Raw genomic sequence first — 27475 nt, forward strand, 5'->3', positions numbered from 1 at the left:
AATGGTAGGGATAGAGAATAGTCAAGATTTTTCAACTCATTTCTTCACATGTTGGTAGGAAGAAAAAAAAAAACAATCTGTAATTTAAAAAGAACTGGGGTTGAACTAAAAATATAGGAGTCTGAAAACAATTCTTGGCAAAGGAGCAGCATCAAACTGTTCCTAACAATTTGTGTATATTGCAATGAAGTTAGGGTAAAGGCTAATTTGATTACTTAAACGAACAACATAATCGGTTCAGTAGAAATCCTCATTTAACCCTTTAGTATTTAAACCGGCCATATCTGGTCCAGACATTCTGCATGTTTTATATTCAAACTGGCAATATCTAGCCTCTCACACCTAACCTACATTGACATTCTAAAAATAAACAATCACATCATTGAAACCTCAAAGCTGTAAGATAATACATGATTAATTCAAAACAATTTGAGTGAAAAAGTATTACATTTAACAGAGTAATCTGAACATTAAAGGGTTAAAGAGAAAAATATTCAACATTGAAGGAAAGGCTTAAAAAACATTGAGGACAAGACAATTTCTGAGGCAGGATTTTTTTAAATTTTTATTGCTGAGAACAAAATTATTTTAATGAAGGTCTTTGGTATTTTATTCAGTGTTGCTTGAAGCCTTGATAAGAAAGAATTTTATTTTAGTTTAGTTTAGTTTCAGATCTAAATTAACTAAGAAAATAAAACTGCCCTAATTAATCACTAATACAAAATGTTATAATCTTGTCACAACCAAATAAAGGTAGGAAAAAAAAAAAAAAAAAAAATAAATAAATTTGTTTCTAGAAATGAATTACAATGTCTTAATATGCCAAGGTCAGTTGGCATTGTAAGACTTAATATGTATGAAGAGGAGGTGGTGATAAATAGAAAAAAACCTGCTTAAAATTGACACGGTTTATCATTTTGAAGCAGTCCACCCCTCCAAAAGAATAGGCACAAAAGGCAAACACTTATATACGAGAGTCAATATTTCTTGGGAGGTCTTACAAAAAAACCTGCTTTAAATGTTTGTGGTTCTATTCTTCGCATTAAGTTTGTAATATTGGTCTAGTCTTGGTTGGTTGGTTGGTTGGTAAGAGAAAGCAGATCCCAAACAGAAATATTAAGCTCTTATTCGAGATCTAAAAAGTCATAGAGTAAACTATATCGAATGTCCAAACTTCTGAATTAAAATTCTTTAAAAACAATGTAGAGGACAGCCTAACCATGGGTTACAGCTTAGAAGATTTAGGAGTAAGTTGCATGGAGCTATGACATTTTTAGGCCAAATAAGATTTGTAGTTTCAGTTAGATTGACAAGTTCACATTTGCTTATCTTTTCGTCCGATAAAAAGAGCCCAATGTCCATTTGCCAAATCCTAGAAACTTAAAGCACTTCATTAAAGCCAGCCTTAGGTTCTCATTAGAGCTTGTAGGGGGGAGGGGGAGAAAAAAAAAGACCATTACCATAAATTAACCAAATAGCTTAATCTAAACAAATGGGGGGGAAAAATTAATAGTATTACAAAAGCTAAAGACCCCTTGTTACAAACCTGCCTCTCAAGGGTAACAATTGGGTTCAAATGAAATCAAGACTGATATTTACTGGGGACTAAATTAAAAATTAACAGTATCTTAAAAAAAAAAAAAGTTAACAGGGAGGAACCTGAATGCTATTTTAAGGGTCAACACAAAATCGCTCATCTGAAATTTAGATGAATCTGTAAGTGATAAACTTTATGGTAATGGCATTAAAAGCTGTTTAAAAAAAAGGGGGCATTGAATGGAATTCATTCCTATTGTGTGGAAGCTGCTGAGAAATCTTGGAGAACTATCTACTTCTTTATTTTGTAAATAGAAAGATTTATCTTACCTACAACTAAATCCTTGTTAATATCAATTACCTTATTAGAATTAAAGGGGTTTTATATAACCTTTTAAAACCTACAGAAGTAAAGACTTAATTAAAAACCTTAACACTTAAGGTACTCTGATTCTATAGCAGCCCCCATAATACAACAGTAAACCACCATTGTTCAATTTGGTCCCGAAGAGTTGATCAGTTTCAAAAATGTTTAAGCAAGTCAGAGGTCGTTATCGTTAAAGGCATGTCTGGAGATCAAATTCAAAGATGCAAATAATTAGCCTTTTACCATTAGTTCTTTAGCTGTAAAGTTGCTACTAAATGAGTAGAAAGTATCACAGTCATGATTAATTGGCTAAAAAGTGAAGAAATCAGATTGCATTGAGGTTTTTTAAAGCCTTCACAAATAATTCCTCTTCACACTTCCAAAAATGGAAATTTTGAAAGTCTATACCCAACTTTAAATTCTGAAAAAGTTGCCAGCACATTAAGGCTGTTTATCAAGGAACCATGTCTAATTCCAGGCAAGTCGTACATAGTTCTGTTGATGAGCAAGCTGAGGAAGGAAGAGTGAAGGGGAATACATCAAGGCTTGTTTAGAAGAGGTAAGAATTCAAGGCACTGGAAAGCTAACCAGCAGTTCTGTGCCATTCTTTTTATATAATTATAGCTAAGATATTTCAATTTCAAATGACTTTCTAAAACTATTGTAAGCAGTGAGGCTCTTATAAGTTGCATCTTTAAAAAGGATCGAAAAAAAAAAAAAAAGAAAAAAGGGTTCACTCTTGTTTAGTTGAAAGTCTGAATGATGGAAATTTAACTCAACTGTAGCAAGATTCAAAATAACTCCAATTAAAGCAGATATGGAAGATATCCAAAATTAAAGATCCTCAGCAATGGAGTGAACATTCATTGCTGGAGCAAAACCATTTTTAGTTAGTTTTCTGGATTTTACCACTGCAAAAGGTAAAACAGAAAATTACAGAAAAAAAAAGATTTAAATAAAAAGCGATCACATAGCATTTTTTTCAGTGATCATAAACAAGTAGCAAGTCGTCACAATGACTTATTAATTCAATCTTATTGAATCGTTTGTCAATTATGAAGCTATGAGAAATGTTGCAGCTTTAAATTTTTTTTTCTTTTTGTTTTAAACATTTTGTCTCTGAACTAATCACATCAAAAGTGATATGTTTTGTCTATATCTAGCTGAACTTGCATTGCTTTTTAATTTGGTAAGAATCCATGAAAACCCAATAGCTAAAGTTTGGTAAGAGGTTCAGTTCAGTTGTTATTTTTTTTTTACTAGCTTGTGACGACCAGAAAGGAATTTCTCAAAATAAAAAAATATGGCAGAGTGGGTTTAGGACTTCTTCAAGACATCCAATGAGCATTTTTAGGAGGTGGAAGGAAAAAAAAAAATTGCAGTTTTGTCAACAGCATTTTAAATTTTTCAAGTCATTGGGTTATTGCCTATATCCCAAGCCCCACTCAGAAGATTGCAGTTGAATAGCAAATGTCTTTACAGTACCTGTATTTTTATTTAGCAAGTGTCAACAGCAGTAGCTGCACATAAGACTCACCCAGCAGAATTGAGTCAATCCAAAGCATTAGAAAAAAAACATTCTGCCAGTGCTGACAGAGTATGCACAACATTTTTTTCTGAGTGGGATGGTCATTATTTACATTGTATATACAGTTATGTTGAGCACGTGCTGCACAAGGTATAGAAGACGAGATCTTGGCGACAGTTAAAAAAGGAACCACTGTTCGGTCGCCAGCTGTGCTATTCAACAGCTGTGAGCACGATACAAAAATATAGAAATTTACAAAATACACAAGCTCTGCCAGTAATGTATGCACATTAGGCAAGCAGTGTAAAAGGTAATGTTAGGATTCTTTTGCGTTCAGCACCTTGCACAAACCCAACGAGCAGAATGTGCACTTCACATTTACCTTTAAGGCTGATATTTACAAGGTCAAATCTTAAGCCATTTTCTTTTTTTTTTGTTAAATAAATGCTTATGCATGTAGATTTCCATTTTGACAGTTTTTATAACATTTTATCTGAGTAACTGTGGAGAAGGAAGAGGGATAGAAAAGATGAAGTTATTCATGGAAGTTTTGTAGCTGCTGGGGAGAATCCGATGTTTTGAGAAAACAGTACAGCTTTGAAATTAAATATTTGGTTTGAAGAAGTTCAACTTGCATATAACATTTAACTCCTAGAGTGCACGTCAGTATCTTGATTACCAACTATTAGTTTGTTAAGCAAGCTTAGTAAATTTGTTAGCTTGACGTGTTTATTTTTAAAACCATGTGTAAACTAAACTGTGCGTAGAACTTCACAACTTCAGTTGCATTTTACTGGTTGGAGTTGAAGGAAAGCAGCTGTCTGAAGAATATCTCCCCGAGTCCAAACTACATCACCGAACCCAGTTACACTGATATTTACTTTTAAACCAGGATGTGGAAGAGAAAATATAAAGTTTTTAGATGAATGATATGATGAGGACTAAAACAAGCAATTTTTTCCAGATAAAATGTGAAGTCTAGTCCCACTGAAGTGTTAAATGGTGTTCATGAAAAAGAGTTCTTTTGTTTGGCAATTAGAGCAGAGAAATATATATTCTTTTAAATTAAAAAAAAACAAAAACTTCCAGTTTGGAGAAGGAAAAAAAAAATGGTGGGGGAAGATTGGACTTGCAGAACTTTGAGACATGTAGCCGAATGTGGAGGTACTTACAGCAACCTGGAAGAACTTAACACAGGTCGTATAATGGCATTAGGTGTTAGTTTCTTGTCTAGCACCAGGTAGAATCTGTGTCCTGCATGTCATATGCAAAGATTATCAAGGTTAATACAAATAAATTCAAAGTAAATTCAACAGGAACATATCCCCCTCCCAACCCAAACTTACTGGTGCTTTTCTTTGCCAGACACAGCCTGGGCCCAGCAAATAAGTCTGTAGAAACTATGTATATATTTCTCTCCTCAAGACGCCAATGCTGCCCTTATTTTTATTTTGACACTTGGCCAGTCTGTTTGCAGCCATCTTCAGGACCATCTTCTGGTTTTTCCATGTGGTATTCAGCAACGTACAATGCTTTATCAATCATCTTCGGGATTGGTTTGATTTCAGTACCTAGCTCTTCTTCCACTTTGAAGAGATTGAATCTGAAACATAAAAAAATTTCCGGTATCTAATACACAAAGCCAAGTATTATCTGAAATGGTTAAATAAGCTTTACAATTTCAGTATCTCATTCAAAAACGTAAATAATTTAACAGAAAATTTAAAACAACTCCAGATTTGTCTTGCAACCTAACATTGCAAAATAATCATATATGTGTTACTGCAGACTACTAACCATTCATAACAAAACTTGCATTGAGGTAGTTTTGTAGGCTGGGAGGTGTTTCTATCCTGCCAGGCCTGTATTTGTTGCTACCCCTTACTCATATCCTCCATCTCTTACACTCCACCACAAGTGCTGTCTAAGCAAACTTCACCCTTTACCAAGCCCAACTAATAGGGTATTGGTTCCCCTTCCCACTAATATTCACACCATCTCCCACTTCATTTCATCCCCTGTGATGCTCCAACAACAAAACTGGCCTTCCAACAGCCACCTTACCCTGCTAGGTGTACGAGACTGTAACAGACTACATTACACCATGCTATCCAACACTCATCTGGATAGTTCTAGTTGTCCCTCTACCTAGTCCTACTATGTCCAACCCCACTGTTCATTATTATCATCATCATCGTTTAGCATCCGCCATCCATGCTAGCATGGGTTGGACGGTTCGACCGGGGTCTGGGAAGGCAGGAGGCTGCACCAGGCTCCAGTCTGATCTGGCAGTGTTTCTACAGCTGGATGCCCTTCCTAACGCCAACCACTCCGTGAGTGTAGTGGGTGCTTTTTACATGTCACCAGCACAGGTGCCAGGGGAGGTTGGCAACAACCACAATTGGTTGGCGTTTTTTACGTGCCACTGGCACGGAAGTCAGTCAAGGCGGCACTGGCATCAGCCACGTACGGATGGTGCATTTTACATGCCACCAGCACAGGTATAGCAACCACAATTTCCATTTGATTTTTGATGTATACTTTAATCATATACTACGCAGCTCTTACTCCTCCTCCATCCTGGCCTACTGTCAACTACCTCAATCACATTAACCAAATACAAGGCTGGTTAGAGTATCCTCTACACTTAACATAGAATGTACTCCACCCTTGTAAGGTAAATGTAATTAGGAAAGACCCTACCCCACCTCTTCTTTCCTCTAAAGTGATTGGGTACAAGGCAAGAGTAAAGTGGCCTCATGAGGTCCCTATGGTCTTGTCTCAATGTTGGTGCCAATAGAAACCAAGCCAAAGCAACAAGACCTCAAGTGTTTAAACCCATTTATTGGGAACAGCAGTTTCCAATAAAGACTTGGATCATGACCTGTTCAACCCATGCCAGCATGAAAAGCCAGACAAAATGGTGAGTAGCATACCAAAATGTTTCTATGTGGTTCACAATATACTCAAATTCAGTTGGAATATACAGACCATCTCAACCCATTAGCATTCAATATAATTGTCTAATGCAATGCTTATTCACCATTTTGTAATTAATCCTTCATTATCCCAGTTTCAAGATTTGATTATTTTTTTACAATGCCATTGCAGATAGGCGAGATGTCTGATCCAGTTGGTTTGACTAAACCAGAATATTCAAGCCAGATATAACCAGCTTAAATGCTAAATGGCTACATATTAAAACTAAAACCTAACCTCATCATTTAACGTCCGCTTTCCATGCTAGCATGGGTTGGACAGTTCAACTGGGGTCTGGGAAGTCCGAAGGCTGCACCAGGCCAGTCAGATCTGGCGGTGTTTCTACAGCTTGATGCCCTTCCTAACACCAACCACTCCGCGAGTGCAGTCACGGAGTTTCACATAAAAAATCTGATTCAATACTGATAAGTGAAATTTTCCTCCTTACATCTAAAAATATTAGCACCTTAACAGTTGAATTGTTTAGTAACAGCCACAGCAAAATCACAATTTTGGCCTTTACTTTAACCCTTCAGCATTCATGTCAAATGCATTAATTTGTTTTTCTGGCATCCATGCTAGTGAAGCGCTAAGAGCACCATCCGAGTGTGATCGTTGCCAGAGCAGCTAACTGGATTCCATGCTGGTGGCACCAAAAAGCACCATTTGTGATAGTTACCAGCACATGAAAAAAACATTCAGATCAGATTGAAGCCTGGTGCAGCCATTTGGTTCGCCAGTTCTCAGTCAAATCGCCCAACCCATGCTAGCATGGAAAGCAGATGTTAAGCAATGATCATCATCATCATGCATTATCCTTTAGCTTCAAGATTTCAATGAGACTTCACTTTTAGGTCAGATTTGGCTAGTTGAAATGCTAAATGGTTAAAATAATTTCTGTAAGCCAAATGGTTTCATAATATACAAAATGATTAAAACTTGAATGTAAGATAGTATTAACCCTTTCGTTACTGTATTTATTTTGAGATTATCTGTGTTTCTTTCAATTATTTTAAATTTAACAAAGAATTTAGTAAAATAACTTATTAAGCTAGTGTTAGGAACTTAAATTGTGATTAAGGTTTGGTGGAAGATTTTAATGAAAAACTTATGAAAACAAGACATTAATACTACAGAGCCAGTCTTGGCCGGGTTGGTAACGAAAGGGTTAATATGCACCTAACATTAACAGATTACTCACCTGTCTTCATATGTGATTAGGTTAATTGCAATACCTAGATGGCCATATCTACCAGATCTACCAATTCTGTGTAAATAAGTCTCTGAATATTTTGGAAAATCAAAGTTTATTACTACATTCACAGCCTGGATGTCAATGCCTCTAGTGAACAAATCTGAAAGAAAAAAAATTAAACCCATTTCAAATCGCATCCAAGTTTGTAAACTGAAATCCCAACAATTGAGAGATTCAAAACAATTGCACCATTTTAGCAAAGTAACTTCCTAGACACAAACATTCGGATTAATCTGTCAAATGGAAAGCTTATTCACATCATTCTGAATTAAATATCTGATTGTTTAGAACAGTGGTTTTCAACCAGGGTTCCACCAGTACAGTCAAGGGGTTCCGCAAGAAGTTACAAAACTGCTAAAATCGGCAGTAATTTTTAATTCTCCTGTGCAGATGTGTGCATAAGACTTAAATTATTGCACAGGGGTTCCTCGAGCCAGTGGATGGTTCCTTGGGGTTCCGCTCCAGCAAAAAGTTTGAAAAGCACTGGTTTAGAGAGTTTATTTTTAGAATGATATTGTAGGGTAGGAGTGAGGTTGGATCTGGCCTTTTTGAATATGAAATAGGAATATTTGGGCCAAGTGCAGCTGGTTTAAATGTTAAAGGATTAAAACCAGTTAGTGAGATATAATGCAATAACTGGGATGGATGAAGCTATAAGAGACTGGATAGAACAACGCAAGATGTCCTGCAGCATAAGTACTGCTTAACAAGTAGCGGAGTTTCACCACCACCGCTCACTCCAAAGCCCAACCGACTTAGTCGAGGTGCCAAATCAACACCATTAACGAAGTACCTACGAAAATGAGTCAAAATCTCACATCTTAAAATTGGTTTATTTATAATTAATATTCTATATTAATTGAATATTTGTGAGGCTCAAAAAAAAAAAAAAAAAAAAAAAGCAAAGCTACACTCCATATTACTCTTTACTCTTTACTTGTTTCAGTCATTTGACTGCGGCCATGCTGGAGCACCGCCTTTAATCGAGCAACTCGACCCCGGGACTTATTCTTTTGTAAGCCCAGTACTTATTCTATCGGTCTCTTTTGCCGAACCACTAAGTAACGGGGACGTAAACACACCAGCATCGGTTGTCAAGCAATGCTAGGGGGACAAACAGACACACAAACGCATATACGACGGGCTTCTTTCGGTTTCCATCTACCAAATCCACTCACAAGGCTTTGGTCGGCCCGAGGCTTTAGTAGAAGACACTTGCCCAATGTGCCAAGCAGTGGGATTGAACCCGGAACCATGTGGTTGGTAAACAAGCTACTTACCACACAGCCGTTGAAGAGAGGTTCTATTTTCCCCACCTATTCAATATAGTTGGTGAAACTGCTATAGACCAGATCCTTTGACATCAAAGGATGAAGACAATTTACTATCAAATTAAGATAACTTGAATTCTCTCATTCAAATGTGAAAGTGACTTAATCACCTAAGACTGGAAAACTAGATAATTAAATATAAATTAGTAAATGTGATTAGCAAATTTACTGAAATCCTGGAATTTTAAAAAACTGGTGTGAGTGATAACTTGTTAAATCAATTTGATTTAAGGTCAAAGGTCTAAACCAATAATTCAAACCAAAAAGTTACAAGCTCAGTCAGGAGTAACCACTAATCTTATTTGCCAGGTGAGTGCAGCACTAATTTGCTTTGACAAAACTGGTAGTTACACCAACTTGGTATATAGCAGGAGTAGTGTCTAATTTGATTTGAGGTAGTTAACATCAAATAACACATTTTTCTGCTGTGTAGGACATCTGAGTTTCACCCAAGTGGCATGGGTTAGTTTGACCAGAGCTGGTAAGCTGAGGGGCTGCACCAGACTCCAGTCCGATTTGGCATGGTTTCTATAGCTGGATGCCCTTCCTAACGCCAACCACTCCAAGAGAGTAATGGGTGCTTTTGCATGGCACCAGTATCTGCCACAACTACTATTTCACTTGGCTTGATGGGTCTTCTGAAGTACAGCATATTGTCAAAAGGTTTGTCATTTGCCACTGCTTCTGTGAGACTCAATGCTCAATAGATGCTTTTCATGTGCCTCCAACAATGGCCACAACTACGATTTCACTTTTGAGAATTAATCAGGCTTTATCTTGAACCTTCAAGATTTTAATGAGGTACATTTTTAAAATGACTGAAAAATGAAAGACCTCAATCTAGCTGGTTTGAACAAGTAGAATATGAATATTTTGGCAGGGTTTAGCCAGTTTAGATGCTAAAGAGTAATTCTCATGACCTAGTTAGATTGAATATATGTAGGCCATGGATTGCAAAAAGCAGAAGAATCCCAGTAGCAGTTCTGGGGAGTAAAGAATGTTGAGTAAAGGATCATAAGGTGACAACTGTAGGGATAACAAAGAGTAAGCAATTTAGGAGTAGTAGAAAGAAACTAAGCTAGTCTATGCTTTGCATGTAGCAGAAGCATATAATTCCATGTAATTTAGCATTCCAGTGCAAGGTTTGAGCTTTTGTCAAGGGCCAGCAGTTAAAGATATTTCACAACTGTAAATGAGAACTACCACTGCAGTTTTGGTAATTTGGCATCAGTCTGTGGGACAAGAAATTAACAGCATATGTAGCAACTAAGGATTTTAATGGCATGCTGATGACTGGACAGTGAGGTACAAACGTTTCCTTCAGATTTTCAATTTCATCTGTTTAAGCAGTTATAACCTATAAAAATCCTTGTTTATGAAATTAGTATTATTTTTGAAGTGTTTAGGTTGCAACCTGACAGTATTATAGAGAGCGAAAAGTGGGTTTTTTTATCTACATAGAGCAATTTAGATAAGTTTAGGAGAGATTGCCAAAACAATTACAAACATATTTGATAACCTTGTAGTTTGGAAAAAATTTCAGGGACTACAATATACATGAGAATGACAAACATAACATGTTTACCAATTGAACTCATTAACATAAGATTCCTGTTAGCTGATTGGGAAAATGAAAGAAATAGGATTCAAGCAAATTGGTAATGAAAAAGCCCAAGACAATATTTTCTTGAAATTACTTACCTGAGCAGACAAGATTCCTGCAAAGGCCCTGACGAAAATCATGAAAAACTCTGTTTCTGTGTTGTTGATTCATTTTTGAATGAATATAGAAACAAGAATAACCAAGTTCTGTAATCTTTTTGGCTAACAATTCTACTCTTTGAGCCGTATTACAAAATATAATGGACTGGTTTATCTGTAACTGATTACATAAAAATAAAAATGGATTAATTTTTCTGAAGAAAACATATGGTAACATGTAATATTCACTACACATACATCGAATAATATAACGTAACCCTTTCTTGACAACATCCAAGAGGATTTTGTCATGTATTTTAAGGCCATTTTCCTTCTTATAAGAGGCCAGCCTTGCAAGCTTCACGAGTTCTCCATTTCACCCCTATTCTTTTCACTATTTCTCATTTCCTCCAACACTCGTGGCCACATCTTGAGTCTTCAACTTCTACATTCACTTACATATTTCCTCAGCCTAGTTACCCAGTCATCTCAGATTCCTCTTCACAACATCCATCACTGTCTTCCTATCATTCTTCTGAACTACATGTCTTCTCAGGAAGGCTCTGCTTATTCACTGAAACATTCTCATTTACCATTCTACCCAGCCTTTCATGTTGTCCCACCCACACATCTTTTCAGGGGCACTTCCCTTCCTCATTAGTATGCCTTTCAGCTCTAACTTCCACATGTATCTCACTAATGTTGCCAAGATCGATCCACCAGGGATGCATTTTCACACCATTCCCAAGATCTAGCTCAGCATTATACTTCACTTTATACTTCAACTACCACAATTAATCCCATCCACACCACTTCATTCTCAGCAATCACACTTGGCACATTGTACATTTAAGAGTTCATTCCAACACTATAGTCACTTCAGCTCAGAATATATTTAAGTACTTATTCCCTTTCCACCTACATTTTGCCTCCATACATTCTTGCCTATCCAACCACTAACCAAACCATTAACACTAGAAATCACCACGGTAAACTCTATATGCTTTGAACCAGTACCTCCATCACATGGTAGAACTAGTAGACACCTGGTGTATTCCAATCTACCCATCAACCAGTTAACTGTTCACACACTAACATTACTAACCATTCCATTGACCCTAACAAAATGGCCAGGTCATCACTTACATGGAACCCAAATACTTTCTATCCTCAGAAAGCTCTCATTGTCCCTGTATTTCTATAACTAAAATTAGCCATTCCTCATCATTTAACATCCGTTTTCTATGCTGGAATGGACTAAGATCTGGAAAGCCAGCAGTTGCACCAGGCTCCAATCTGATCTGGCAATGTTTCCACGGCTGGATGCATTTCCTTATGCCAACCACTCAGAGTGTAGTGGGTGCTTTTTACGTGCCACCAGCACAGGAGCCAGTCAGGCGGGCCTGGCATCGATCACGTTTGGATAGTGCTTTTTACGTGCCACTGGCATGGGAGCCAGTGAAAGTCCACCGGTATTGGCCACATTTGGATGGTGCTCTTTAAATTCCACCAGCACTGAGCAAAGATTTAAACTACAACTTAGTCTCCCTAACACTCATTTTGTCCCTCTATATGCTTTCCTTGTAATTGCCAATCACAAATCTTTCTTCAAACATTCCATTGCCCTTTAATACATCACCCAACTAACCCTCTAGCTTTCCCCAAACTTCATTATTCTCACCACTGAAATTTTTCTAGCTATGCTAGTCCCAGAACTAGAACAGTCCCTATGTTGCAATCCCATTCTCAACCTACCCCTACTGTCTCCTCTAAATTTCAACTCCACAATTGTTCACAAGTCATCCATCAAAAAGGTAAACCCTGTCACATTCCACCTCAGACTGAAATATCCCCGAAACCACAATCCACCCATGCCTTTGTAGCTTTTTAACCGTGCTTTTTCATGTGCTTATCTGTTCAGTTTCTGTTATGATTCTTAAAAAATCCATCATCCCAACATTAATTATCACTGGTGCTATTGTCCAAGATTAGAAATTAATGGAACAACTTCCAACCAGTTTCACATTCAATTGAAACAAGGTAATGCAATCAAAAGGTTTTAAACACATCTAGCTTTATCTATTGGTACAGGAGAATGGTTCCAGATGTACAACACCAAGATTTTGATAGAAATTTTAGCTTAAGATATTTAAGACAGGCAGTTTCAGGAAAAATTCATATTAAATTAGGATACAGCAAGTTAGAGAAATTACTTTGCTTGCTATAAAATACTCTTAAACTTGTACAGAAAGCAAAACATCAACCAGAAATTTTTGCAAGTAAGCTTTGTAGACACCATATTCAATTAGATGTCCAATGGCAAGTTTACCGATGTAGAATTAAAATCTTTGCTATGCATAAAAGCTTTATTTTTGGTAAATGTATAATTTGAATGAAGGATGGTATGAGAAAGAAGAACGTGTCAAATAGCTTAATACAGCATATTAAGCAATTTAAGACCGTTTCATGATCTGAATGGGCCAGTTTCCTATGGACAGGTATGCAGTAAGTTTAGTGACTTAAAACTGTGTCCACCCTACAGAGAATATACTTCTTGAAGCATACAGATCAGCATTTAAACATTTGATATCCATTTAAGCTTAAGCCTAAACCAAAATTTCCAAAGGTATATTCAAACCTGGTTCTAAGCAAATGTTTCTGGGATCATACTCCAAAGCCTATATAATCTAAGTGTAGGCAGTAAATTTACAGTTTCTAAAACTAAATCCCTTTTAATGTCAAACTATTGTATAAAGCCTAAGGGAAATTATCCCATTTTAATCATTTTGAGAACATGAGAGACGTTTAAAAAGATAATTGCTTCCATAAGATGTACCCAGTGTAAGATATGGTCACATAAAAGGTGCAGCAATATCAGGGGAAGGGGAAATGGTTTGTGTGTGCAGAAGGTGCATATGTATAAGAAAATAGACCAAATGCCAGGAAGGAAAACTAGTTGATAACTTCCATTACCTAGGTGACCAAGTCAGTAGCAAAGGTAGAAGACTCCAAGAGAATAGCTACTAGAATGAGAATAGGCTGGGCAAAGTTCAGAGAGCTTCCACTTGTTGGTAACAAAGGACCCCCACCTCAAAGTGAAAGGCAGATTATACGATACCAAGTGCAAACAATCATACTACACAGCAGTAAAACACGAGCTGTGACTACCAAAGACATGAGAAGGCTTAAAAGAAATGAAGCTAGTAGGCAATGTCTGTGTGTCTCAAGAGAAAAATTGGGCATAAGAGGCATCAGATGTGGTGCACAAGACATGACTACACTGGATTTGTCATGTAATGTGTATGGATGAGGACAGCTGTGCGAGGTGCTGATCTCTGTAGAAGGAACCTGTGGAAGAGGTAGACTCAGGAAGACATGGCATGAGGTGACGAAGTGTGACCTTCAAATGTTGGGCCTCATTGGCAGAAACTTTTGACAATACGCCGTGCTTAAGCCCCATCAAGCCAAGTGAAATTGCAGTGCCAGTGTCATAAGTGGCACTAATGCCAGTGACACATAAAAAGCACCTTCAAATGTTGGGCAATATGCTGTATGCCAGTGTTGTATATCTGGCTCCAGTGTCAGTAGCATGTAAAAAGAACCCTTCAAACTTTGGACCTCACGGAGGCAGCAACAAGTGAGACCGTAGTTGGGGGCAATGCCAGTGGTGCATAAAAACCCACTACACTCTTAGAGTGGTTGGCATTACAAAGGAAATCTAGCTGTAGAAACTATGCCAAATCAAATGAACCTGGTGCAGCCCCCCAGCTTTCAGTCAAACCCATGCCAGGATGCAAAAACAGATGTTAATGATGCCAAATCATGAATATTCTACATTGAGCATTAAATGAACTTGTAGAACAGAATTTAAGGGAGGTACATTTTACATATTTTAAGATTCACTGCAAGCATTGAAAAACCTTTGCAATTACAAAAATTACTTATCAGTCAAATATTGCACAATTTTTTTTTTTAAATACACATTGATAGGCCACAGACCAACATTGGTCAAGCAAGCTTATTAAATGAATTCCAACTGACCATCTTGCCCTTTTGGACATTACAATGTTGGCCAACAAGCAATTTTTTTTTAAGACCAAACCTAATTTAAGGAAGATTTCACGAAGTCAAAAATCTTTACAGGTAAATATGAAATTTCATTCCAATCAATGAGAAATGCCAAAACTTGAACAATTCTGATTAAAATTATTTGCAATATGAAAGCATTTTCCATCAAGTTACATTAGGTGTTATGAGAAATAACTAGCAAAGAGCTAAAAGCTAAATTTACAGAATCTAAGCTTCAGCAAATACATTTCAAAACTGTACCATGCCGCCTTACTAGCACTTGTGCTGGTGGCACGTGAAACATTTGAGCAAGGTCATCGCCAGTGCTGCTGGACTGGCTCCTGTGCAGGTGGCACATAAGCACCATTTGGGCATGGTCGTTGTCAGTACCACCTGACTGGCCCTTGTGCCGGTGGCACGTAAAAGCACCCACTACACTCTTGGAGTGGTTGGCATTAGGAAGGGCATCCAACTGTAGAAACAGCCAGATCAGATTATAGTCTGGTTCGCCAGACCTCAGTCAAATCGTCCAACCCATGTGAGCATGGAAAACGGATGTTAAATGATGATAGAAACATACTAAGAGAAAGATAATTGTCAAGAGAATTTACAAAGATATCTTGTCCTACCAACAGGAATGAGTTTCAATCGAAGTCCATCTCCCAACTATTCCACTAGTTTTAGCAACTGAAGAGGGATGACATTTGGAAAATTCCATCTCAGCAGGCTGGATTTGAAACATTTACTACAAAGTCATCCAGTCAGTATTCTGCAACCCCTATGAAATGAATAGACCCATCTGTTCATTGCTTTTGGAAGCTGCACATAATTATGCCCTTTAGCTTTCAGATTACCGTTAAATGTAATTAATGCTTATTTCAGGTTAATTCAAAATGAAAAAGCTAGCTTGGGGGAAAAGCAGAAATTCAAGACCAGTTTTTTTTGTTTTACCAAGGGATAAAGCAAATAATCCAAAGTAAATTTTATGCTTATAGACATACAATACAGAAAATTTTTCTAAGTATGCTTATAGACTGATACAATACAGAAAATTTTTCCAAGTTTTGACTACATAAAACAATTGTACTTACCTTTGAGAATAGTGTATTTAAACAATGAACCTTCTGTTTTTCTCTTACATAGGCATAATACTGAGTCACACCTTTTAAGGTAAGTTCCTCCATTAGATTTATTTCGTATGGATTATTCAAATGTTTTCGCTGTTAAAAATTAGAAGTAAATATTTATTGCATAGACTCAAAATATTTGTATCCATTTCTCAAATGGCTTTAATTCTTCAGCAACCAATTTGACTATAAAACAATTCAACATATTGCCCAGAACTTAATTCTGATCTTTTCGGTTTGAACGGCAGTTTTTTTCTAGCAGTGTCATATGAAAATGTCACCCATAATTATGACCCTAGTATCGATCTATTGCATTTCAATCTGCTTTAGGGTTAGGGGTGGAGCGAAGGGTATCTTCAGAAATGTAAATAAACCCAATCTGTTTCTTAAACGAGGGACATATTCATACGGCACAGAATGTTTTCACCCCAAATGGACGTCATTGATTGGTTTAAATTGCAGAAATTAAAAAAAAACAAATATCTTACAAACTATAGAATTTTCTCAAAGCCAAGAGAAAAAGATGTTTTATAAACACATTCTACCAGTATACGAAGTTTAATAGTGTTTAGTTACGTGGAAATTATTTTTAAAAAACTGCCGTTCAAACCGATTTGATCCCTTAATTCTCATTGAAACTGATAATTCAGTTTTGCTAACCACATGCGAGTTTCATAAAATCTGAGTGAGATTAAACCTTTCTTCAGTGTATTTTTATCTCATTCCAAACTGATGTATGGTATCAATTATTAAAAGAAAAAATCCAACTTCATATAATTTCCATATTTAGACATTTACAAATGCAAACTTTTGGCCACTTTACAAGGGCTCACAAATAGGGTTTAGTTCATGTTCAGTTGCTACTGCAACACATTAAAAATATCTTTGCACTAATTATATAGTCAATTTAAACATACATACCATAAAATGCTGCACAGAAACTGGGAAAGTTGCTGAATAAAGCAAGACTTGTCTGTCTCCTGGCAAATGGTTTATTATAGAGTCTAACATGTCTTTGAAATCTTGAGATAATAGTTTGTCTCCCTGTAAGAAAAAATGAAAAATTTGTATAACTATAATATATTGATAAATGTATAAATATACGGGGGGAGAGAAAAATGAAAAAAAAAAACTTACTTCATCCAGTACAAGCATACTACATTTACTGCTTTTGACTACATTTTTATTCAGTAAATCGAGAATTCTCCCAGGAGTGGCCACTATGACATGGACTGAAAATATAAAAGACAGCTTGTAAGTACTATCATTTAAAAATACATGCAAGATTTTCACTTTTCTACTGGAATGCACTAACTAAATGCAAATGAATTTACTAAAATGTGGTCTTAAGCTAATTTTGAGAATAAATCCACATGAAATTGATGCAAGGTTTTTAATTTAGAACATTAAAAGTCTGGCAGTGAAAAGTTCCTTACCCTGATCATAAAGTCTCATAATATCATCCTTGAGATTTGTACCACCCGTTGTAACCATGACTTGGCAGCCAATATGCTTACTGAGTTCACGACAAATTTGACTAGTTTGTAGTGCAAGTTCCCTGGTTGGAACAATGACCAAAGCTGAAATTAAAATTTTCGAAATTCAAGTTAAGATCAGAAAATATAAATTCATATGAAAATTTCAAAACTTAGAAATTACAAGTTTAAAATACATTTCAAAACTGATGGAAAAAAAAAATGCATGAAATTTAAGATTTAAATTAAACTTCCAAAATACATTTCTACATCCAATTTAAAATTGGAATTGTCAAAAATTACTTATTGACTGAAAGTTTAATTTTATATATAATCTAAATTGTGGAAATGCAACAATTTACCTTGTACTTCATCTCTGCCTGGATCACATCTTTCCAAAATGGGAATAGCATAAGCTCCCGTTTTACCCGTTCCGTTTTTTGCTCTGGCAACAATGTCTCTTCCAGTTAGAGCAATAGGGATGCTAGCTTCCTGAATTGGTGAGGGTTTTTCCCATCCTTTTTCAAAAATTCCCATTAATAATTCTCTTTTCAAGCAGAAGTCATCAAATTCATTTCCTTTTGTGTTCGTTACATCCTAGATGAAAAAAAATCAGAAATTAAGCTTAAATACACAAAAACCTCTTTCATCCTACCTAAAAAGCAATTAGAACATGGTTAGGCAAGTTGTTAATTTAACCCTTTAGCATTTAAACCGGCCAAAATATTCTCCCCTGTTTTATGTTCAAATTGGCCAGATCTGGCTTCTGACACCAACCCTACTATATAATTCTAAAAATGAATAGTTACTTCATCAAAATCTCAAAGCTACAAGATAATGCAGGATCAATTTAAAACAATGAATAAATAAGCATTACTTTTGATAGAATAATGCAAATACTAAAGCAGTGCTTTTCAAACATTTTGCTTGAGCGGAACCCCAAGGAAACATTCCACTGGCTTGAGGAACCCCTGTGCAATAATTTAATAGTCTTTTGCACACATATCTGCACAGGAGAATTAAAAATTACTGCCGATTTAAGCAGTTTTGTAACTTCTAGCAGAACCCCTGGACTGTACTGGCAGAAACCTGGTTGAAAACCACTGTACTAAAGGGTTAAAATAACTTGTGTCTTGCCCGAAATAAAACAGGCATGCTAAATTCAACATTATACATTGGTACTAAGGATCACCCACTTCCAAAATCCTATTGGTTTCAGGGACTAATACTGACTTGCATTCAAACTACCACATTTAGCTTGACAAGTTATGGGATGGTGCCTTAGAGTATATCTTACAAAACTTTGGGTTGAGAAATGTAAATTTTAGACAAGTAAAAATTAAATACATTTTAGCATCTAACCTGTTCCAATTCCCATACCATGAATGGACAAAGCTCCCAAACTAGTTCTGTAGCATGCCAACAAATGGCGCACGGATATGCAGTGAGCTAGCAGTGCCCTTCATGAGGCAGTGTACCAAGTGATGGTGCTGTGTTTACATGATGTGTATGCTGTAATCTGCAATTTTTTTCCAAGGACAAAGTTGGAACAAAGAGCCAACATGACATTTTGCATTAAATTTGGGAAGTCTGCTACAGAGACATTATGCATGTTTTGGCAATTGGTCGTATAGAATGTTTCAAGTGGCTCAAGCACTTTCAAAAGGCAGAACATCCCTGGAAGATGAGCAATCTGGAAGACCTGCCACGAGCATCATCCATAGAAATGTGGAGGAAATTCAGTTGGTGCATGAAGATAGACATTTTGAAGCATGTGAGGAAGGACATTTGGTGGAAAACAACCGGATCTGTAGAGCACAAATTGGATTCTTCATGACAATACACTGCCATTGAGCTCTCTTCACTCATGATTGTCTCACCTAAAGCAGTATCACTTCCACACCCTTTTCACCAAGTCTAACACCTGTGGACTTCCATCTTTGCCAAGATGAAAATGCAGTTCAAAGGGCACTTTTTAAAAAAAGTTGAGATCCAGAGCAAATCACAGAAGGTCCCTGACCTGCTTATGGAAAAGGACTTCTGGGCCAGATTCCAAAAGTGGCAGGAATGCTGGAACCAGTGAATTGCTGTGTAAGGGAACTATTTCGAAGTAGCTGTAAAAATCTTAATTTAACTAGTCCTGGAATTGATACCTCATTTTATATAATCTATTCAAAACAGGTTTTAATAAAAACTTTCGCAAATTAAATTCACTTGTTACATCTCCACCTTCAGACACTGGTCTCACAAAACCTGCAACAAGTCTACAGATACAGACAATTGCCAAGCCTCAGTAAAGCCCATAGAATAACATTCCCAAAAGGACAAAATATTCAGAAACATTTCAAACTTGAATAATGGAGAAATGTATTGGAATGTTCAGATCTATCAGACCAGCTTAGCAGTTCAATAATTCCTTAGTTGAAGACTAATGGGTACTGTACTCAGCAGAGGACTGTAGATATAAATTTCATCGATAGCTAGACAGGCAACTAAGGGTTATAATAAGTCTTAAAAACCAAAAACAATTCACTCTACATCAGGGTTCACCTAATGACCTTATACTACCAACAAGTGGTCCAAACAACCATTACAAATAATATACTCAAAGCTAATACCACAACTAAGATTTCAATGCACCTTCTGATGAGCCAACTGCTAAGTTAAGGGTTTAATATATCACAACCTTTATGCAACTATCAACTTATAATACCCCACTTTCAGCCACATACAAAAAAGAATTTTAATTAAAACTGGACTGTAATACAATTCCCCATTCCATTCATATATACACTGTACACAAACTTAGGAATGCAATTTCGGTTTAAAAAAATAAAAATATAAAGTTTATAAAAACACTTACTGAAGTTCTAACTCTGTGATCTCTTTCAGGTATATTTAATTTTGCTTTCCAACCGGAATCACTGAAAAAAAGAATTCAGATACATTATTTCACACTGGAACTGAAATGAATTTACAAATTAATCCATAATTACACTAATAAGGATCTAGTTAGATAAAATTTTCGGTATTTAAGATAGCACGAGGGGGCTAATGCCCAATATTTGTTAATTTCGTTTCAAATTTCTTTATCGAAGTCCTTAAAATAAGAGTATTTATACTCACTTTGCATTTTGTGCTCCTGAGTTCTGTTCAATACTAGCGAGTAATGACTGATTGACATTACCAATGTTTCCGATACTAAGGTTCTGATCATCAACCGAATCCATTTTAAAGCTAAAGTGTCATCCACCAACAAAAAAAATGTTTTTTTCAGCCTGATACAGGCAACAGCAACTGAAAATAAAAATGAGAAAATACCGAATATAACTTCCAAGCAGAATTTTTACCAAGTTCCTCAATTCTCACGTGCCAACCTTAATTCTTTTAGGAGTTCTTGTGTAAAATCGTTCCAAAATAACTATTTTCTAAAATTTTGATAGCAAATATAAACCCGCTTCGAATTTGAGCACATTCAAAAATTGTTAGACATAGAAAGCTGCAACAATATTTCGTTATATAATGGTATATACGTTTATATTCGTTGTTGTCCACGAATTCTCGTGGACAAGAACGAATTGTTGAGTCTCCCAAAATCGAATACAATTGCAGTCAACGAATTATCTCAAAAGCTCAATTACGTAAAATAGCTAAAACACTCATTACTACAAATAACGCAAAAAATAAAACTAAGTAGCGTAACTCACCCGGGTACAATAGGGTTTTTGCTTCCTTAACGGGGGTAGACTTAGACCAGTTTGGTTCGTGGGGGAACCACTAAACTAAAAAGCTTCTTGCACCGGTTACGACTGAGAGAAAAATTCCATAGATTACTTCACTGAAAGAGGTCAGGCATGAAGTGAAACCAAGTATGTGGATTTCTAATTGCTTTAAACTGACGGAGGATAAACAGAAGTGTGTAAAATAACCTCAACCTGTTAAACGGCAGACCGAAACTGAAACAAAAGACACCCAATGAACATCTTAAAGAATAAACAAAGATGGCTGCCAGCCTGTGTCCCAAGCAACTCGGGTGAGGCAGGTTCTCGCGACTGCATACATACGGTCGACGAATAAAAGGGGAATTTCGACACTTTCTCTGGCGAACAACTTAAAATAGTCGACCAATAACCGTTTTATGAAGTTGGAGCTGGTTTTCTTTCAACAGGAAATTTCATATCCACAGTTGAAAATTAAAGCATTTAGCGCACACACACACACGGCAAGGAAGGAAAGAGAGAGAGGAGGGGGGGTCTTCTTGCCGAACTTCCTAAAAAAGTAGTTCGTGTGTGAAAAAAAATAAAAGGAGAAAGTATCTAATTCAGTGTAGTGGCGAAAAAATACTATCTAAGCTCCAATTTTCATTAGACTTTCATTATTCGAGCTGATTAGTAAATGGTTAATGAGTCTTGGAAGGGAAATAAAGATTTAATTAAGAGAAATATTTAAATGGCAGAATTACGTCCCTTCAGAGCGTGAAGAGCAAAGAAGATGGGGGTGTGAGGAACGATTTACCTGCGGGGGAATTTAATATATTTATATATATATATATAAGGAATATTAAACTATAACCAAAATATACAATATAAATTAAAGCTTACTTGGTATTTTTTTAAAAAGATATAACGCATTAAACTCCCCACTACGCAAGTGTTCAATAAAAAAAAAACCCAAAATGAACTCTTGCTAAAAATGAAAGTGGGAAAAATAAAATGAAAAAGTTGCCAACTTTTTGTGTAAAAACGGTTCGTTAAAGCGTATTAAACTGAAAAAAGGATTCAATTTTTCTAAATTAAGATTGTTTAATGTTAGTATCATTAACTTATTCTAATCTAGGAAAAAAAAATAATTGAACAAAGGTGGTTTATTTCCCCCCACCTCTTCCCATAGAAATATGACAATGTGAAATAAAATTCATCCAAAAGCGCCACTTGGAAATAACACAGAACTCCAGATACATTATAGATTTATATAAAGAACACAGGCACTCGTGTGCGCCTCTATAGAATAATATACATACATATATACTATTTCTTTATTGCCCACATATACATATATATATATAGTACAAAGATATGAATGTAACCCACTATGGGATATCAATTATCCAATATACTTGGTACCCAAATTCTTAATACATAAATGTATTTAATTGCAATGCAATTCATTTATTGTATTAAATGTGTTTCTCCATTTTCCTATTTGTATCATATATATATATATGGATGTATATTTCACACATCTACACATATAATAAATATAATATATATATATATTCATGTGTGTGTGTGTGTATATATACATATATATATATATAGTACAAAGATAGGGGTTATGAATGTAACCCACTATGGGATATCAATTATCCAATATACTGTTGGTTGGTAAAGTACCCAAATTCTTAATACATAAATGTCTTTAATTGCAATGCAATTAATTCATTTATTGTATTAAATGGGTTTCTCCATTTTCTTATTATATACATAAATATATATATATATATTATATATATATACACACATGTATATATATACACACACATATGTATGTATATATATATATATATATGGATGTATAGTTCACACACATCTACACATGTATGTATAAACAAAAAAAAGCCAAGCCATACCAGCTTAGAATTCAATTAATAAATATACTTTTATTTTATTCAAGCTAAAAAAAACTAATATCAAAATAGCACATGGATTAAATAGAGTAAAAGAAAGAGAAGCTTTCTACGACAAAACCAATATATTTATGTATATACATACAACCACATATATATATTAGAGAGAGAGAGGACGAAATGCATGAGAATTTTTATAAATGAATTGGGAATAAAAGAGAGAAAAATGAACGATTATAAAGTTACAAACCTCACAGAACTGTCTTTTTTCTTTTAAGCTTGTATAAATAAATATACATACAGGTATACATATATTTTATATAAATATTTCTATAGTGTAAGAGCCGTAAAATTGAGTTATGGCAATATTTTTTTTTTTTTTCAAAGATGTTATCTTTTGTTTTTGTGTGCTAAAGAGATTTCTGATGGATATTCCGCTGCGTCAAGTGATAGTAATTAAGAAAATTGTCATAGAGAGTGATAGAGAAGTATCAATGGCAAAATGTCGATTACGATATACCGTTCAGTATGAATTCCGTGCGCAGGATGAAAGGCGATTTTTATAAGCAAGATCTTTTGCTCAACATAACATAGCAAATATCTAATATGGCCGTGTTCGTATGCAAATATCTTGAGCAATACCCATTAAACAGACGTTCCAAATTATGCTTATATTAAGCGCATTCCTTCCTTTTTTTTTCTGTATTAATATTTTATTTTGTTAATTTTTTCCTTATTCGAATCTGGCTTTAAATAATATTTTAATATTATATCGCTCAGAAGAAAAAGAATCAAAGGTGCTTTTGACCTCTAGAGGTTAAAGGTCTGAATTAGAATACGGATTTAAATGATTACAATTAAATTGCTCTTACGTTAAAAATTGTTTTAAGTTTTAAAACCAAATAATTGTTTTTAATACTAAATTTGCGAAATTTTTAATCAGATGTTGAATTTCAACTACGAAAACAAGGCTTCAATCAATTGTAGAACGATATAGCGCCAACATGGTTTCTATTTTACATCCGGCACACAGACACACGCACACACATACATAGATACGCAGACAGACATATACATACATATACACGCATACGCGCACGCATCTGCTGTGTGTATCTATACATTATGAGTATGTATATGCGTATGAACATTCATACACACACACATACATACATACATACATACATACAAACATACATACATACATATATATATATACTTACATATATATATATACATATAATCTACAGAAAATTACATAAGTGACTAGAGTGCCATGCATGGCACTTACCAGACTGACTTCAAATCTGGGAGTTTGCCACTAACCTCTCCCAATCTCTCTGTCTATCTATCTATCTATCTATCTATCTATCTATCTATATATCTATCTATCTATTTATCCATCAATCTATCTATCTATCTATCTATCTTACTATATGTATATACTCTTTACTCATTTACTTGTTTCAGTCATTGGACTGCGGCCATGCTGGAGCACCGCCTTTAGTCGAGCAAATCAACCCAGGACTTCTTTTCTGTAAGCCTAGTACTTATTCTATCGGTCTCTTTTGCCGAACCACTAAGTTATGGGGACGAAAACACACCAGCATCTGTTGTCAAGCGATGTTGGGTGGACAAACACAGACACATGCATATATATATATATATATATATATATATACATACATATATTCGTCAGGCTTCTTTCAGTTTCCGTCTACTAAATCCACTGACAAGGTTTTGGTTGGCCTGAGGCTATAGTAGAAGACACTTGCCCAAGGTGCGATGCAGTGGGACTGAACCCAGAACCATGTGGTTCGCAAACAAGCTCCTTATTGCACAGCCACTCCTGCACCTGTGTATATCTCTCTCTATATAAACGGCAGTTTGTCTGTGCGTTTTCTGTGTGTCTGTTTTCTCGTACCCTCACTCTGACCACGGCTTTCAACCGATTCTGATGAAACTTGACACACACATAGCCCAATGTCATAATTCAAAACTAACGCAGCGAAAATTTTGAAAAGTTCCCCCAGTTCTGAAAAAAATCGATAAATTCGACATGGGGTCGAGAATCAGAAACACAAACCACAGACCGTCTAGGGGACGCAACTCGACCTTTTTAACTAAAAAAAAATTTACCATCATTTTTTTCCCATTTTTTGGCTATAACTCTAAAAATGCTTTATAGTTATTTCCCTTACAAACCCGAGCAACACCGGGCGATACTGCTAGTATATATATAAAGGGAAAGTTTACGAAAATAAACAAAGAACGAAGGCGGGTGGAGTACAAACAAACAAATGTATCAGTATAGCACTCAGGAATAGAAAAAGTCTTTTACGTTTCGAGCCTATGCTCTTCAGCAGCCTATGAACTTTTCAGTCACCAATTGATTTTTCCTATTTTCTCTTGTTTGCAGCTACATATATGAATTTAATTCTGGTTTGGCATTATTCAGAATTTTTATTTTATTAGACACCACAATAAAAAAAAATTTTAATTATTGTGAAAAAATGATATCAATGAATTTATATGTGAACAAGTCTTTGGACTCATAGGGTCAGTTACCCATTCCCCATGGTGTATAAGTAGCCAATATCAAGACATCTTCCCTGAATGGGACACTGGTCCTTTAAAGGGTTTCTCGTTTGCAGATGAGTGGACTGGTGTGATGTGAAATTAAGTATTTTTGCTCAAAAACACTATGCATCTCTTCATCCAGGAACTGAGATCAAGATTTTGCATTCATGAATGCAACACCTTACCCACTAAGCTACATGTCTTCACCACTGACTGGTATCAATTTGGAAATTCTAATCAAGAAATGGGAGGCACAATGGCCCAGTGGTTAGGGCAGCAGACTCGCGGTTGGAGGATTGTGGTTTCAGTTCCCAAACTGGGCGTTGTATTGAGCGAAAACACCTAAAAAGCTCCACGAGGCTCTGGCAGGGAGCGGTGGCGACCCCTGTTGTACTCTTTCGCCACAACTTTCTCTCACTCTTTCTTCCTGTTTCTTGAGTAATGCTGCGATGGACTGGCATCCCGTCCAGTTGGGGGGAACATATATGCCACAGAAACCGGGACACCAGGCCCATGAGCCTGGCTAGGCTTGAAAAGGGCACATTTTTAAAAAATTGAGAAATAGCTAAGTCTTCCATGTATATATTAACAAATAGTGAGGAAATGGATTTAAAAAAGAGATTGCTATCAGGAAGACATCAGGGAGGCCACAAAATGTTTTATAGAAACACAAGATGTCAGAAAATAAGGAAGTTATTAACCCTTTAGAATTTAAACCAGCCATATCTGGCCCAAATATTCTTACTGTTTTATGTTCAAATTGGCTATAACTGGCCTCTCACAGCTATCCTCCAATGATATTCCAAAAATTTTTAATCACATCAGCGAAATCTTGAAGCTACAAGATAATGCATGTTTAATTCAAAATAATGCAGTTAAATATACATCACATTTGACATAGAAATCTGAATGCTAAAGGGTTAGACATTGATTTGCAGCTGTTAGAGAGATTGTGTAGATTGTTAATTTTCTGGATATGTTGCCATGCAGTATAAAAACTATATCGATAGCTCTTGGGTGTCAATGAAGGAGTTGCAAGAAATAAGCCAAAGATTTTAACTGCTAATAGGAATAAAAGGTTCAACTGCACTAAAAAATTGCTCAATAATGAAGACAATAATTAATATGGTCTGACAAAAGTAATTCCTGACAATTCTCCATCATCATCATTGTTTAACGTCTGCTTTCCATGCTAGCATGGGTTGGACGATTTGACTGAGGACTGGCGAACCAGATGGCTGCACCAGGCTCCAATCTGATCTGGCAGAGTTTCTACAGCTGAATGCCATTCCTAAAGCCAACCACTCCAAGAGTGTAATGCATACTTCTACGTACCACCAACACGAGGGCCATTCAGGTGGTACTGGCAATAGCCATGCTCAAATGGTGTTTTTTACGTGCCACCTGCACAGGAGCCAGTCCAGCGGCACTGGCAGCGACCTCGCTCGATTGTTTTTTTCAAGTGCCAGTAAGGTGATGCTGGTAACGATCACACTCGAATGGTACTTTTTACGTGTCACCTCCACGGAAACCAGTTTGCTGCTCTGGCAACGATCACACTCGGATGGTGCTCTTAGCACTCCACTAGCACGGATGCCGGTCATCGAATTTGATTTCGATTTCGATTTCACTTGCCTCAACAGGTCTTTGCAAGCAGAATTTAGTGTCCAATGAAGGAAAGGTACACATAAGTGAGCTGGTTACACCCCTGGTATAAGCCACAAGGTTATGGTCTCACTTGGCTTGCCGGGTCTTCTCAAGCACAGCATATTTCCAAAAGTGCCAGGGGAAATACATGTGGAACAGTAAAACTGAAACAAGGGAACCGGGTTGTTTGAAAGGAACAGCAAAATATAAAGGAGTTATATTATGGGGGGTGAGTGAAGGGCAGCTTGGGTGATA

The 27475-nt window shown here is 36.1% G+C and overlaps 1 protein-coding gene across 2 annotated transcripts; it reads right to left on the bottom strand.

Annotated features, from left to right (window-relative positions):
* Window positions 1-542: 542 nt before the first annotated feature.
* LOC115211589 (ATP-dependent RNA helicase cgh-1) lies at window positions 543-23688 on the bottom strand. 2 transcript variants are annotated; one of them, XM_029780153.2, is made up of 11 exons: window positions 23244-23688; window positions 20494-20664; window positions 20231-20291; window positions 17730-17964; window positions 17329-17472; window positions 17030-17124; window positions 16814-16936; window positions 15857-15985; window positions 10698-10878; window positions 7612-7765; window positions 543-5034 (listed from the first exon to the last, which is right to left on the bottom strand). In XM_029780153.2, the coding sequence occupies exons 2-11, from the start codon at window positions 20595-20597 to the stop codon at window positions 4878-4880; spliced, it is 1383 nt and encodes a 460-aa protein (XP_029636013.1). In that variant the 5' UTR covers window positions 20598-20664; window positions 23244-23688; the 3' UTR covers window positions 543-4877. The 2 variants fall into 2 exon arrangements, with proteins under 2 accessions (XP_029636013.1, XP_036359082.1); XM_036503189.1 differs by lacking the exon at window positions 23244-23688 and adding an exon at window positions 21075-21465.
* Between the last annotated feature and the right edge of the window lie 3787 nt (window positions 23689-27475).

The sequence above is a fragment of the Octopus sinensis genome, linkage group LG5 (assembly GCF_006345805.1).
Source record: "Octopus sinensis linkage group LG5, ASM634580v1, whole genome shotgun sequence".
NCBI classification, from domain to species: domain Eukaryota; kingdom Metazoa; phylum Mollusca; class Cephalopoda; order Octopoda; family Octopodidae; genus Octopus; species Octopus sinensis.